Source organism: Chiloscyllium plagiosum, unplaced genomic scaffold, assembly GCF_037043375.1.
Source record: "Chiloscyllium plagiosum isolate Xiang-an unplaced genomic scaffold, Cpla_swu_hap1 HiC_scaffold_17, whole genome shotgun sequence".
NCBI lineage: Eukaryota > Metazoa > Chordata > Chondrichthyes > Orectolobiformes > Hemiscylliidae > Chiloscyllium > Chiloscyllium plagiosum.
In genome coordinates, this window is record NW_028270155.1 from 24,176,217 (window position 1) to 24,190,264 (window position 14,048).

The 14,048-nt window shown below is 40.9% G+C and overlaps 1 protein-coding gene across 1 annotated transcript in view; it reads right to left on the reverse strand.

Annotated features, from left to right (window-relative positions):
- The window catches only part of cdh13 (cadherin 13, H-cadherin (heart)), a 1,096,178-nt gene that overhangs the window by 323,280 nt on the left and 758,850 nt on the right, over positions 1-14,048 (reverse strand). Inside the window, exon 7 of the mRNA XM_043706651.2 lies at positions 2,383-2,561. Within this exon, the coding sequence (XP_043562586.2) occupies positions 2,383-2,561 (179 nt within the window). The remainder of the gene's footprint in view (positions 1-2,382; positions 2,562-14,048) is intronic.

Consider the following 14,048-nt stretch of genomic DNA (forward strand, 5'->3'; position numbering starts at 1 on the left):
ATTCTATTTGGTCTAACATTGTTAACCAGTCTATCATGAGGAACTTCATTCAAACGCCTTACTGAAAATCCATATAAATTACATTTACCGCTCTGCCCTCATCAATCCTCTTTGTTACTTCTTCAAAAAACTTAAGTTAGTGAGACATGATTTCCCATGCACAAAGCCATGTTGACTATCCCTAATCAGTTCTTTCCAAATACATGTAAATTCTGTCCTTCAGGAATCCCTCCAACAACTTACCCACCACCGATGTCAGGCTCACTTGTCTGTAGCTCCCCACCTTTTCCTTACCACTATTCCAGCATTCTCTAAATCTACCAGCCTTTCCTTTCATCCTAACAGGACCAAAATGTCTCTGTACTCTTGTTATCTCATTGTTGAAGACTCCACATTTTGCAGCCACCACATTTCCCGAAATCATCTGCCCCCAATGAACTTTTGAAAGTTTTTGCCTAATACTGCCAAAATTGGCTTTCCTCCAATTTAGAACACTAACTTTTAGATCTGGTCTATCCTTTCCAACACTATTTTAAAACTAACAGATTCAGGGTCACTGACCCCAAAGTGCTCCCCCACAGACACCTCAGTCACCAGCTCCACCTTATTTCCCACGAGTAGGTCACGTTTTCGACTTTCTCTAGTTGGTACATCCACATACTGAATCAGAAAATTTTCTTGCACACGCTTGATAAGGTCCTCTCCATCAAGGCCCTTAACACGATAGCAGTCCTCGTCTATGTGTGAAAAGTAAAAATCCCCTACCATTACCATCCTATTATTCTTAGAGATAACTCAGATCTCCTTACAAATTTGTTTCTCAATGTCCCACTGACTATTGGGGGGTCTTTCGTACAATCCCAATAAGGTCATCATCCCTTTCTTAACTCTCAGTTCCACTCAAATAACTACTCTGGATGTATTCCCAGCAATATCCTCCCTAAATACAGCCACAATGTTATCCCCAATCGAAAACACCACTCCCCTCCCCTTTCTTGCCCCCCCTTCCTCTCCTTCCTATAGCATCTATATTCAAATTCCATTTGTATAGCACTTTTAAAATGGGGAAGATTCCAAGCAGTCCATAGTGGCATAATCAAAGAAATGACCTTCAAGTTAAAGAAGAATACATTCAGAGGATGTCATATTTGGTTCAAGACTTTACTATTCAGGAATATCTTTCAAGGAGAGGATAAACTCTCCAGAGCACACAGCTTAGATGGTTAAAACTTCGAGTTAGATAATGGAAAAATGTATCCAAATAAAGGCAAAGGTACAGAAGGGTTGAATGGGGTTACAGATTGATAGAGAATATAAAAGAATTTAAATATATGATTTTGAATTTCAATTCTAAATTGTGCAGGCCAACATTCACTGCAGATTAGTGAAGAAACACATAACCAGTGAGTCTGAGTCTGTACCAAACAGAATGTGGTCAGCAGAGTTTCTGATGAAGGGCTTATGCCTGAAACATCGACTCTCCTGCTCCTTGGATGCTGCCTGATCGGATGTGCTTTTCCAGTACCATATTTTTTGACTCTGGTCTCCAGCACCTGCAATCCTCACTTTCTCCTCTCTGTAATTTTAGCAGTAGACAAGCAGAAGTAAGTTGAAGGTAAGTAACATTATGGAGATGAAACTCTATGGCCTTTGCAATGGACAAGATATGGGATCAAGATTGTGTTGGATACTAAGGTTGTGAACAGTCTTGTTCACCATGAGTCAATGACTGCAAAGAGGAATGGAACTGTGAGCAGAGGTACAGAGCTGTTGTTAAGGCTGACATTTGGACTTGTTAATCTTCCACTCAAGACTTACACCAGTCCTTGGCAACTTTACATTAGTGCAGCACGACATTTCACAGGAAGATGGTTACATAGCGAGATGATCTATTCTAGTCATTTACGTTCTGCCAATCTACTGAGCAACATCATGCAGAAGTCAACTTCCCACACTGTAATATCTGACTGAAGAAGAGAAATATGAGGATAAGTACAACTAACATTACAAACAAAACAAATTATATGGTACTCTCGAGATAAATTATATTGTTGAATTAATGTTGCAATTGAACCTCATCAATATTACAGAACTTGTTGTTTTTAATATCTGAAAGACAATGGTTCATCATGAGCAGTGTTACTGATGATTATGGTTTTATCATCTTCATATATTTCCTGTGAATGGGCTTTGTGCTGGAGCTGCTTGCTACATGGCTTTCATTGATTTCTTTTATTATCTGAAACTGATTTTTTAATATGATAGCCATATGAAAGAAAAATCTTAATTTAAATCACACAAATACACATCCCACTGAGATCAGTTCAACAGTAAAACACTGAATACATAAACACGACAATCAATGATAGACTTTTCACTCACCTCTCGGTCTAAGATTGAAGGTGGCACTACAGTGACAATGTCTCCTTTCTCTGGGTCTATGTAGAACATGTTTGGAGATGGTGTCTCTGGTGTCTGTTTAATGATGCTGTAGCGCAGAACTGCATTGTCTGTATTGGGGTCATCTGCATCAAAAGCTGTCATGCGCATTACTGTAGTTCCTAAAGTGAGAATTAGAATAATAGTTTTACCACATTTTTTACTTTCTGCCATTGTTAACATAATCATTAGAGAGTGCTCTCCAAATATTTTCCTCCTCAGCAGCTGCCTCAATGCTGTGTATAATAAGGAGGGAAATGGTACTAAGCAAACTTATAGAGCTGTGGGCTGATACACCTCTGAGCCTATGGGTGGCTCAATGGTTAGCACTACTGCCTCACAGTGCCAGGGACTCAGGTTCAATTCTAGCCTCTGCTTGGAGCTTCCACATTTTCCTTATGTCTGCATCAATTTCCTCTGGTTGCTCTGGTTTCCTCATACAGTCCAAAGATGTGTAGATTTGGTGGATCAGCCATGGGAAATGCAGGGTTACAAGGACAGGGTAGGGAGTGGGTCTTGGCGAGATGCTCTTTGGAGGGTCGGTGTGGACTTGATGGGCTAAATGGCCTGCTTCCGCACTTTAGCAATTGTACGAGTCCAGATGGACTTCAGCCTAAGCTTTGAAGAGATTGCTAATGTGATAGTAAAAACATTGGTATTAATTTTCAAAAAGATTCCTAGATTCAGGAAAGGCTCTATCAGACTATGAAGTCGCAAATATATGTTCTCTATTCAAAAAGGGTGGGAGGTAGAAAATATACAAACAAGGAACAAGAGTGGGTCCCTTGGTACTTTGAGCCTGTTCCACTATTCAATGAAATCATGGCTGATCGGTTTGTAACGTCAACTCTACATTCCTCTATAAATCTGTTAATCTTCTATCCTCTTGGAAATTAAGAATCCATTTAGCTCTGCCTTAAAATTATTTAAAAATTCTGCACCGACAACCTTTTGAGGAAGACAATTCTAAAGACTCATAATGCTCAGATAATTTTTCTTTTCCTCTGTTCTATTTTAAATGGACACCCCTTATTTTTGAACTATGATGACCAGTTCTAAAGCAGGAAACTATAGGTCATTTAGCTTGACATTTGTCATGGAGACATGTTGGAATTGAAAAAAATTGCGCACTAAGAAAAATCCAAGATAATCAGGAACAGTCAGCATAGCTTTATGAAAGTAGCAACATGGTGACCCAATTTACGGGAGTCTTTTAAAGGAGTCCTTTGTGGATAAAAAGGAACCAGACAACAATACAGCACTTAGTTTTCCAGAAGGTATTTGATAAATTCTATATCAAAGGTTATTGTGGAAATAAAAGCTCACGGTGTAGAGGGTAACATATTGACTGGTTGACAAAAGACAGAAAATATGAGTAAATGGATCTTTCATTGGAAGGATGTGATAATTGGAGTCCTGCAGAGTGCTGTGCTGGGGCCTCAACATTTATAATTTACACCAATGACTTAGGTGAGGGGAATAATGGCAGCTAAACTTTCAGCCAATATCAATTTAGGTAGAAAAGTAAGTTGTGAAGAAGACACAAAGAAGTCTCAGACCAATGTAGAGAGTTTGAGTGAATGTGCAGAAATCTGGCAGATGGAATTATAATGTAAAAAAAAATGTGAAGTTGCTCACTTCGGCAGGAAGAATAAAAAAGCAGAGTAACACTTAATGGAGAATGACCGCAGAATTATGAGGATTATGGGGTTCTGGTGCGCGAGTTACAAAACACCAGTGAGGAGGCACTGCATGTAATCAAGAAAGCTAATGGGATGCTGTCCTTTGTCCTGAGAGAAACTGCAGTTCTTCAGTTATACAGGCCTTTGGTGAGTCCACTTCTCAAATGCTGAGCAAAGATTTTTGATTCCTTACTAACGAGAGACATAAATGCATTAAGGACAGATCAGAGGAGGTTTGCTAGGTTGCTATTTGGAATGAATGGGACTTCTTATGATGACAGGCTGGGCTTGCTTTTGCTGGAGTTTAGAAGTATGAGGGCAGAACCAGAGAACATAATTTTAAAATTAGGGATCATCCTTTCAAGAGAGAGCTGAGGAGATATTTCTCTTTCAGAGGGTCGGGTGACTGCCTCAGAGGGGCAGTCAAGTGGGAACATTGAATATTTTTAAGGAAAAGTGGATACATTCTTGTTAGGCAAGGCAAGGCAAGCGTTGCTGGGGGTAGCTAGGAAAACAGAATCTGAAACAGAAACTGATTAACGTCATCTTATCAAATAGCTGAGAAGGCAGAGGGGTTAAACAGTATACTTCTGCTCCAATTTTATATGTGTCTCTGTAATATTTGTAAAACTATTCTGAGCACTGCAGATAGTGTGCAAATATCAGCAACAGTCCAGCTTCTCAAACTTCGGGCATCATACATCAGTTTTCCTATTGTCTGTAATTCCTCTAATATGTTACAATATCATAAGGTCTTGGGAGAAAATGTGCACAATCCGGAGACAATTGCTAATAAGTAACAGAATCATATAACATCTGGAAGGTTTAATCAATCACGATAGAATGATGAGCCATGGTTCAGTTGGTAATACGCTTGTCTGAGTCAAAGGTTTTGATATACGTTTGATTCCAGGGCCTCAGAACAAAAACTGACACTGAGGGAGCACTGTTTTATTGAATTCTTTGATCGAGGCTGAATTAAATTCTGTTGTTCAGGTGGATGGTAAATATAAAATGACATTAATTCAAAAAAGAAGACCAGAGAATTATCTCCAAAGATCTGGTCAATAAATTGGTTATCATAGTTCCTACATTGCAACAGCAATTAAACTTCAAAAGTGCTTCCTTGACTGTGAAGCACGATAACTTTACATGACGAACCGATGTGTCAGAGTGTTATATAAATACTATTTTTGTTCTTTGTAAGTGATTTGCAAATCACTTTCTCTATTCTTTCTTGGGTTTGAAAGTCTTTTTCAATTGATATATCTGAATAATTGAAAACCTAAATAAAAACTTGCAGTCAAAAAATTGTTGCCAGCATGATCATAATACGCCACTATAACAATATTCCATTATTTATATATAGTTACTGGATTGTAGTGTCAGTAGCAGTCCACATGCACCTAATAACATAAGGAATCCTTTTTTTGTAGCTTGAATACTTTAAGTTCTTTTACTTGAAACTGGAGTTAGTATTCGTCTACTCGAAAGTATAAAGTGTAGCATAACGCTAGAAATGTACACCATTAAACGACAACCTCTGAGTTTCATAAGTTTTGTAATTTAAGGAATAATCTCTCAACCAATTTGTTGGGTATTTTTGATGAGTGAATAGAGAAGGTTGATGAAGGTGATGATGTGGCGTACATGGACTTCCACTCGGCATGGAATTTCACACAACAGATTTATAATGGTCATGAAATAAAGAAAGCTAATGACACCATGGATACAAAATTGGCGGACAACCATGAGAAAGCTGATGTTGGATGTATTTTTTGGAAGGGAGGAACGCTTGAAGATTTGAAGGCGTAAGGAGAAAAATTTTGATGCAAACTTAAGTTGAGAACTTAAATGCATTAAGTGAGGGTGTGGTGGAGGCAGCTTCGATCAAGCCCATTCAAGATGGAATTAGATTCTTATCTGTAAAGGAAGAGTTGGAGTGATACAGGAAGAAGGTGAGAAAGGGGACGTGAGATGCATTGCTCCTTTGTAGACTAGACCATATACAGCTGGCCTAATGATCTCTTTTTGTGCTGTAACCATTCCATGACTCTTCAGTCTTCCAATGCTGATGCTGTAATCAAGAGTCGGGAATGGCATGTGGGTATCCACCCTGTGGGCAGGTGTGTTAAAAATCTGGGGCAGAATTTTTCTGGCACCGTGGCTCAATTGTTAGCTCGGCGGCCTCATAGAACCGGGGACCTGGGTTCAATTCCAGCCCTGGGCAATTGTCTGTGTTGAGTCGGATGCTCTCTCTGCGTCTGCGTGCATTCCCTTTAATGCTCCGGTTTCCTCCCACAGCCCAAAGATGTGTAGGTTAGGTTGATTGGTCATGCTAACATTACCCTATATTGTTGGGTAGAGCTCTTAAGGATCGTGGAATCAAGGGTTATGGGGATAAAGCAGGAACAGGATAATGATTGAGGATGATCAGCCATGATCATAATGAATGGTGGTGCTGGCTCGAAGGGCAGAATGGCCTACTCCTGCACCTATTGTCTATTGTCCAGCGATATGTAGGCTAGTGGACATCCACTGATTCAATCAACAAGCACATCAATCTGGACTCAACATACCGGCCACTGCAGCGGACAGCTGGAACTGACAACCGGAAGCGGCAGGTACAAATCACTATAAATGCCGGAGGAAACATCACAGAAGCGCTTCACAGGAGGCTTAGAAGCACTGAGGATGTCACCTAGACAGGGGACGAAACGTCTGCAACACAAATTCCCAGCTCGGTGTACAGAACCACAACATTTTGTACAGTACTGGGAAACAAAAGTTGGGGGTGTTCCAACTCCTAAACCTGTCCCTGACGTTTTCAAAGAGGTGAACAGAGTCAGGTTGTATATTCCATTAAGGTACACGGGCAGGCCCGCAAAGCTAAACAGTAATTAGCTTGAAAGGAATTCTAGGATGTAATGAGGGCACCACGACATGGAGGTTTCCTCTCCCCAACTTGTTTAAGACTATAATTAATAAGGAGGTGGCCCTCCATAGGGTTGCCTCTGGCTGCTGTTGAACCCTGGCAGTGTGCAATCTGCATGGAATGCTAGTTTGCTCATCCTGACCAGAAGACAAACTATTGGGGTGGCAGGGTGGCTCAGTGATTAGCAATGCTATCTCATAGCACCAGGGACCTCAGTTCAATTCCCATCTCAGGTGACTGTCTGTGTGGAGTTTTTATGTTTTCCCTGTATCTGTATGGGTTTCCTCTGGGTGCTCTGGTTTCCTCCCACAATCCAAAGATGTGCAGGTCAGGTGAATTGGCCATGCTAAATTGCCCATAATTTTAGGTACATTAGTCAGGGGTAAATGTAGGGGAATGGATTTTGGTTGCTCTTCGGAGAGTCGGTGTGGACTTGTTGGGCTGAAGGGCCAGTTTCCACACCGTAGGGAATCTATTGAGTCTGCTCTGCGATTAAATGAGAACATGGCTGATCTAATCAACCTCAACTCCATTTTCCTGTCTTTTCCTCATTATCTTCAATTCCATTACTGATTAAAAATCTGTCCATCTCAGTCTTGAATATACGCAATGACCCAGCCTCGACAGCTCTCTGTGGTAAAGAAATGCATTGATTCACTTCTCTCTGAGAGAAGAAATTCCTTTTCATCCCTGTCTCAAACTGGGTGAGCTTTTATTCAGAGATTCTGCCCCCTGATCCTAGACTCTCCCTAAAGGGGAAATATCCTTTACATATCTACCCTGTAAAGATCTCGAAGAATCTTACCTGTTTCAATCAAATCAGAACTTAAAAGGGATAGAGACAATGAGTGCAGCTCTGTCCTACTCAATCCCTCCTCATAAGATATTGGGTGCTTACTTTCAGACTCCTAAGCAGCTTCCTAACCATGTGGAAAACTTGAGACTAAAAATTCTAACTGACATCCATTAATTGAACCTAATTCAATTCTAAATTCATTACTTGTCGCTGGGGTGGGGGTTGGGAGGAGAGGTGAGTAAACCAGCCATTCTTGAGCTGGCATCCATTAAAATGACAGACATCAGTAACAGTGTTGGGAAACTGCCATAGCAGCCAGTAACAGTACATTTGGCCCATGTCCTTCTGCCTTCTTGTACCTGATGAGTCCTGAAAGTCCAACTCCTGACATGGGAGCTCTGTGACTATGCTCCATACTCATCATTGTAAGTGAGAGATTAATGTGTCAATTACATGAAACTATTTTGAAAGAAAAATATGTTCTGTAGTCAAAAACGTATTGAAAAAGAGGGCTGTGTCAATTCTGGCAAATTTCATGTAAAAATGAGGTGAGGAAGAATATCTTTAGCCAGAGGGTGGTTAAACCATGAAATACATTGCTGTAGAAAGCTGAAAGTCATTGAGTGCATTTAAGACAGAGGTAGATATGTTCTTGTTCAGTTAGAGGATCAAAGATGACAGGAGAAGGCATAAGAATGGCTGTAAGAAATATGTCAGCCATGACCGGATAGTGCAGCAGACTTGATGGATCCAATGGCTTAATTCTGCTCCTATATTTTATGGTCTTATGGTTTCTCTCCATGGTCCCAGCAACATTTCTCACACATGCACCTCACTGCTGATGCAACATACCACTATGGTGCTCGGCTCGTCATATTACTCCTCTAGCTGGATGTGGAAGTACTTGGCACTATCTGAACCTCAGGGGTCCCTGACGCTGGTGCCATTTTTGAGGCCCAGCGGTGTATTTGGTGGCTATCCAGAGCAGCCCCAAGCAGTTCCGGTCAACTGCCTCAGACATGATAGGCAGAGGGAAATTGAAACCCTGCTTTGGGAACAGGGTTAGGGAAGCGCTGGTGATGCTGCCCATGGAGCATATCCTATGACGTTCCTGACAGGGATCCACAATGGAGTTCCAGAAGAAGCAAGTGGTGAGCTGCAGTCACCAGGGTATTGCACGGACTTTCATGTTGGAAATTGTCATCATCCAGTATTACTCTGTAAGCCAAATAATTCCCGAGCAAAACACTGTTTGCACAAGATAATCATGAAACCCCAACTGATAAATTCTAAAATGTCAAACCAAGAAAATAACTGAAATTATGACTGCTATGAATATCATTTTAAAAAAATGCGCCAATATATCTTTTCACTTGACCATTTTGTAAAAGAAAATATCCAGGTATGTCCACAGAACTTGGAATAAATCTATTTTCCACAATCTGTCAAACCTTAAGTCCTTAAAAAAGAGCAATTAGATAATCATGAGGGCATAGATAAGATGAAGGACAAGGGTCTTTTCCCAAGTGGTCTGTTCTATGCTGTGCGATTGTATGCTTCTATGAAGCCTTCATAACACAATCACTGAATTACAGGCAAGTTCACTATTCAACAAGCAACAAAACTCACAATAGAATTACTGAAGATCTCTGAAGACAAGTATGCACTCAAACTAAAAGAGAGAGTCGATAGCCAATCAATGCCAAGAGAAAAAGATCTCAGTAAAATGCTGGCAGTAATAAAGGCAGCTGCAGAAAATGATCAATCTTACAAAATTACTACCATTAAAGTTATTGCAAAGTTTTAAAAATACTGAAGTTAGATATGGGAACAAATGGATTTTCATGACAGTTTTTAATGGCCTTGTTGGAAAAATGGTCTCCACATGCCTTGGATTGTTTCATAATTGCAATCTATTTATGGGCATATGGCGATTTAGAGATTATCTCTCAGAGGACTAACTGGTCCACTCATGGTTCATCAACAGAAAACTTTGTTCCATTTTCCAACACCTACGAGAATTATAATTCAACAACACTCCATTCAGTAATAACAGCAAATTTCAAAAACGTATTTGGTGAGTGAATGTTAGCTTTTCAGTTTTCTGGATAGCCGATTGGATCAGATTTATGTCAACAGACAGGGTTCAATCCCCATTCCGGCTGGAGCTGATTTGGGATCTGTGTCCTTGTCCTAACCCTTGTGGAGATAATCACACAGTCGGGCAGACTTGCTTTCAGGCAGAGAACCCTAGAATAAAGATTTATGCTTCATTATAGCAAAACAAAATAATGGTTGTCAGATGCAAACCAATACCAGTCAGATAGGGTATAAGTCTTGTTAGAGTCCTGCACATTCCTATGTCAAAACATTGGATACATTCCAAGAATATCCCCTCTCTTGACTGTTGCCTGGTAAGTTCTGATGTTGGATTGTATATTTTTGTGTGCATTGGCTGAGAGTAGAGTTGACTTTAGTGGTGATGCTTATAGTTGAACAGCTTCTTCTCTATCATTATCTTGTCTCATGGTTACAAGATGCCTGTTGGTTGATTTGTAAAAGGCCATGAGACTGCACTGGAACATGTCAACAGCTTCAGAAGAGTAAACAGGGAAATATGCACAAAAATGGTTGAAGTTCAATTTATTCTTCACTATGTGGTTACACAGAAAGGATATAAAATATCTGTAAATGCAGAAAAAGGTCATGTCAGATTGCGCAAGAAATATTAACTTAACATTTCCATAAATGTCAAATTTGCGAGGTGTGCTCTGACTTTGACCCAATGTTCTGATGTAGGTCAGCTAGATTTATTACAGTTCTTCATACAAGTCACACTGTTCGAAAACTACAAAGGTCTTGTTCCTTGATGCAATAATATCAAGATTCAACAACCTTGAAATAAGATTGATTGGCAAGGCTTCAAGGACTTCCATGTGGTCTCAGCACCTAGTTAACAAAGTTTCTTAAGTAAAAGCACCAAATGATCTTCATCATAATCACTTGATTTCTCAAAATGATTTGCAGCTAATTAAACATGTTCTGAAGCTTAATGTTTACTGAGTCTGCCTCCAACATCAAGATTTTGCTTGATTTAACAATACTTAAGTTATCTCCTGTAACATAATGAACTGGATGTTGTGGTAGTGAAGAAGCCAACAGATATTTATTACAGTTAACCATTATGTTGAAACTGTGCATTCCTCAGATGTGCAAGTATATGGGGGCAAATTATTAAGCTTTTAGCTACAACAAAGGGGCATGTTTCCAGTGATCTTGAGTGGAGTATGAGATTTTAATACCCTCAGGTGACATGCCATGATGCTCTGATGTCATGAGCGCACTGATAGTGAGACATAAGGGGTAAGAGCAGAATAGACCATGCAGTCCATTAAGTCTGCACTATCAGTCAGTGAAATCATGCCTGATATGATAATCTTCATCATTACTTTACTGCTCTTTTCCCATAACGCTGTATTGCCTTACTGATTAATTGCAGCTTTGATTACACTTAGTGACTCAGTCTTGACAGCCCTATGTGGTAAAGTATGCCACAGATTCACTGAACTCAGAAGAAATTTCTCCTAATTTCTTAGATAAATAGATGACCCCAATACTGAGATTATGCCCCCACCACAAGGAGAAAACCACCTTTCTGCACTTGCCTTGTCAAGTCCCTTAAAAATCTGATATGTTTCAACAGGGCTGCCTCTCATTTTTCTAAATTCTAATGAATTTGGGCCCAACCTATTCAACTTCTCATGAGAAGGTTCTTCCATACCAGGATCAGTCCAGTAAAATGTCTCTGGACCACCTCCAATGCCACTTTGTCTGAACACAATATAAGGTAATAAACACAGCGGCCAATTTGCGCACACATAAAAAATCCCAGCCAGCAACGTGATAATGGTTAGAGACAAAAAACTGCAGATGCTGGAATCAAAAATAGACTGGCAGGAGACTGAAGAACACAATAAGCCAGGCAGCATCAGAAGGTGAAGGAGTCGGCGTTTCAGATGTAACCCTTCTTCAGGACTGGGGGTGAGTGTGGGGCGAAGCTGCAGATAAAGGGGGTGGCGGGGGCAGGGTGGTGAAGTAGGAACAGATGAAGACAGGTACAGCGTACGATCTGGTTGGTCAATGAGAGGAATGAATCCAGTTGGTGGCAGGGAGCAGTTATTTTGTGGTATTGATTGAGGGATAAATATTGGTCAGAATACAAGGCATAACTCTCCTGCTCTTCTTTGAATTTGGTCTTTTAGAACCTCCTGGACAGGCATTATAACTTCCGAGATGAAATCAGAATGGACATCCGTAGAACAATGTGTACTCACAATTTCATCGGAATCAACTGTCAGTTTAATGAGAGGCTTGTATTATCCGCCGTCATTTCCGCCACCTCCAAACGGACCCCACCACCAAGGATATATTTCCCTCCCCTCCCCTATCAGCATTCCGTAAAGACCACTCCCTCCGTGACTCCCTCGTCAGGTCCACACACCCCACCAACCCAACCTCCACTCCCGGCACCTTCCCCTGCAACCGCAGGAGGTGTAAGACTTGCGCCCACACCTCCCCCCTCACCTCCCTCCAAGGCCCCAAAGGAAACTTCCATATCCGCCACAGATTCACCTGCACCTCCACACACATCATCTATTGCATCCTCTGCACCCGATGTGGCCTCCTCTATATTGGGGAGACAGGCCAGCTACTTGCGGAGCGTTTCAGAGAACACCTCTGGGACACCCAGACCAACCAACTCAACCACCCTGTGGCTCAACATTTCAATTCCCCCTCCCACTCCACCAAGGATATGCAGGTCTTTGGACTCCTCCATCGCCAGACCACAACAAAACGACGGTTGGAGGAAGAGCGCCTCATCTTCCGCCTAGGAACCCTCCAACCACAAGGGATGAACTCGGATTTCACCAGTTTCCTCATTTCCCCTCCTCCCACCTTGTCTCAGTCTAATCCATCGAATTCAGCACCGCCTTCCTAACCTGCAATCTTCTTCCCGACCTCTCCGCCCCCACCCCAGTCTGACCTATCACCCTCACCTTGACCTCTTTCCACCTATCACATTTCCGACGCCCCTCCCCCAAGTCCCTCCTCCCTACCTTTTATCTTAGCCTGCTGGACAAACTTTCCTCATTCCTAAAGAAGGGCTTATGCCCGAAACGTCGATTCTCCTGTTCCCTGGATGCTGCCTGACCTGCTGCGCTTTTCCAGCAACACATTTTCAGCTTGTATTCTAACCTCAGTTTGGTATCTCACCTGACAGATGGCTACCTCCTGCAGTTTCATAATCTGAAAATATTTGCTGCTTGTGTAAAAAAAAAACACTTCATTCTGGTAAAGTTATGAGTACACAATGTTCTGAGGACATCCTCTCTTTTAATAATTCTGGTTTAAACTTCAGCATTAATAACGCAAACAAAAATCAGTTTGTGGAAGAAGTAAAATAGTGGTCGCAGTCTTGAATGATACGCTCTCCACTTCTGAGAATAAGTTACCTACAATTGAAAAATAGGATTTTTTCAGCCAAACTATTTTTAAATGACAGAGCTGCCTCTTTTCCTGAAGTTAGTAACATATGCAAATTCCTATACCCAATGGTGAAATGTCAATGGCAGTTTTCAGGACCATTTGTCCTTTTGGTAATGAAAAATTTGAAGTGAAAAGTTTCCCATTTCTTGGCTTGTTCATTTGAGAGATGGCCCAGTTCAGGACACTTGTAATTTTCCAGATGGATCTATCAGGACGACCAATCTGCTTTTTGCCCCTTTAAGGTTCCATTTCAAACATAATTATTCATCAAAGTCCTTCCTGCTGGCTGTCTCAGTATAAGATCGACACCCACTCTCCCATTATTAGGCATAGTGACAATGTTATGGGACAGATAATCCAGAGGACTAATGCTGTGGAAAAAAGATTTGAAATCCCACTGTTATTCTCAATTCAGTAATAAATCTGTAATGAAATGCCTATGGCATTAAGAATAAATGCGAAACTACCAATTGTCATAAAAGTCTATCTGGATCAATAATATTCTTTAGGGAAAAAAAGTCTGCCACTCTTAATCTCTCTAGGCAATTTGTGAGTTCAGATCCATAGTATTGTGGTTGACTCTTAACATTCCTCTGAAATGATGCAGAACCAGTTAATTATGCTGAGCTATGACAGAAATAGCAACACT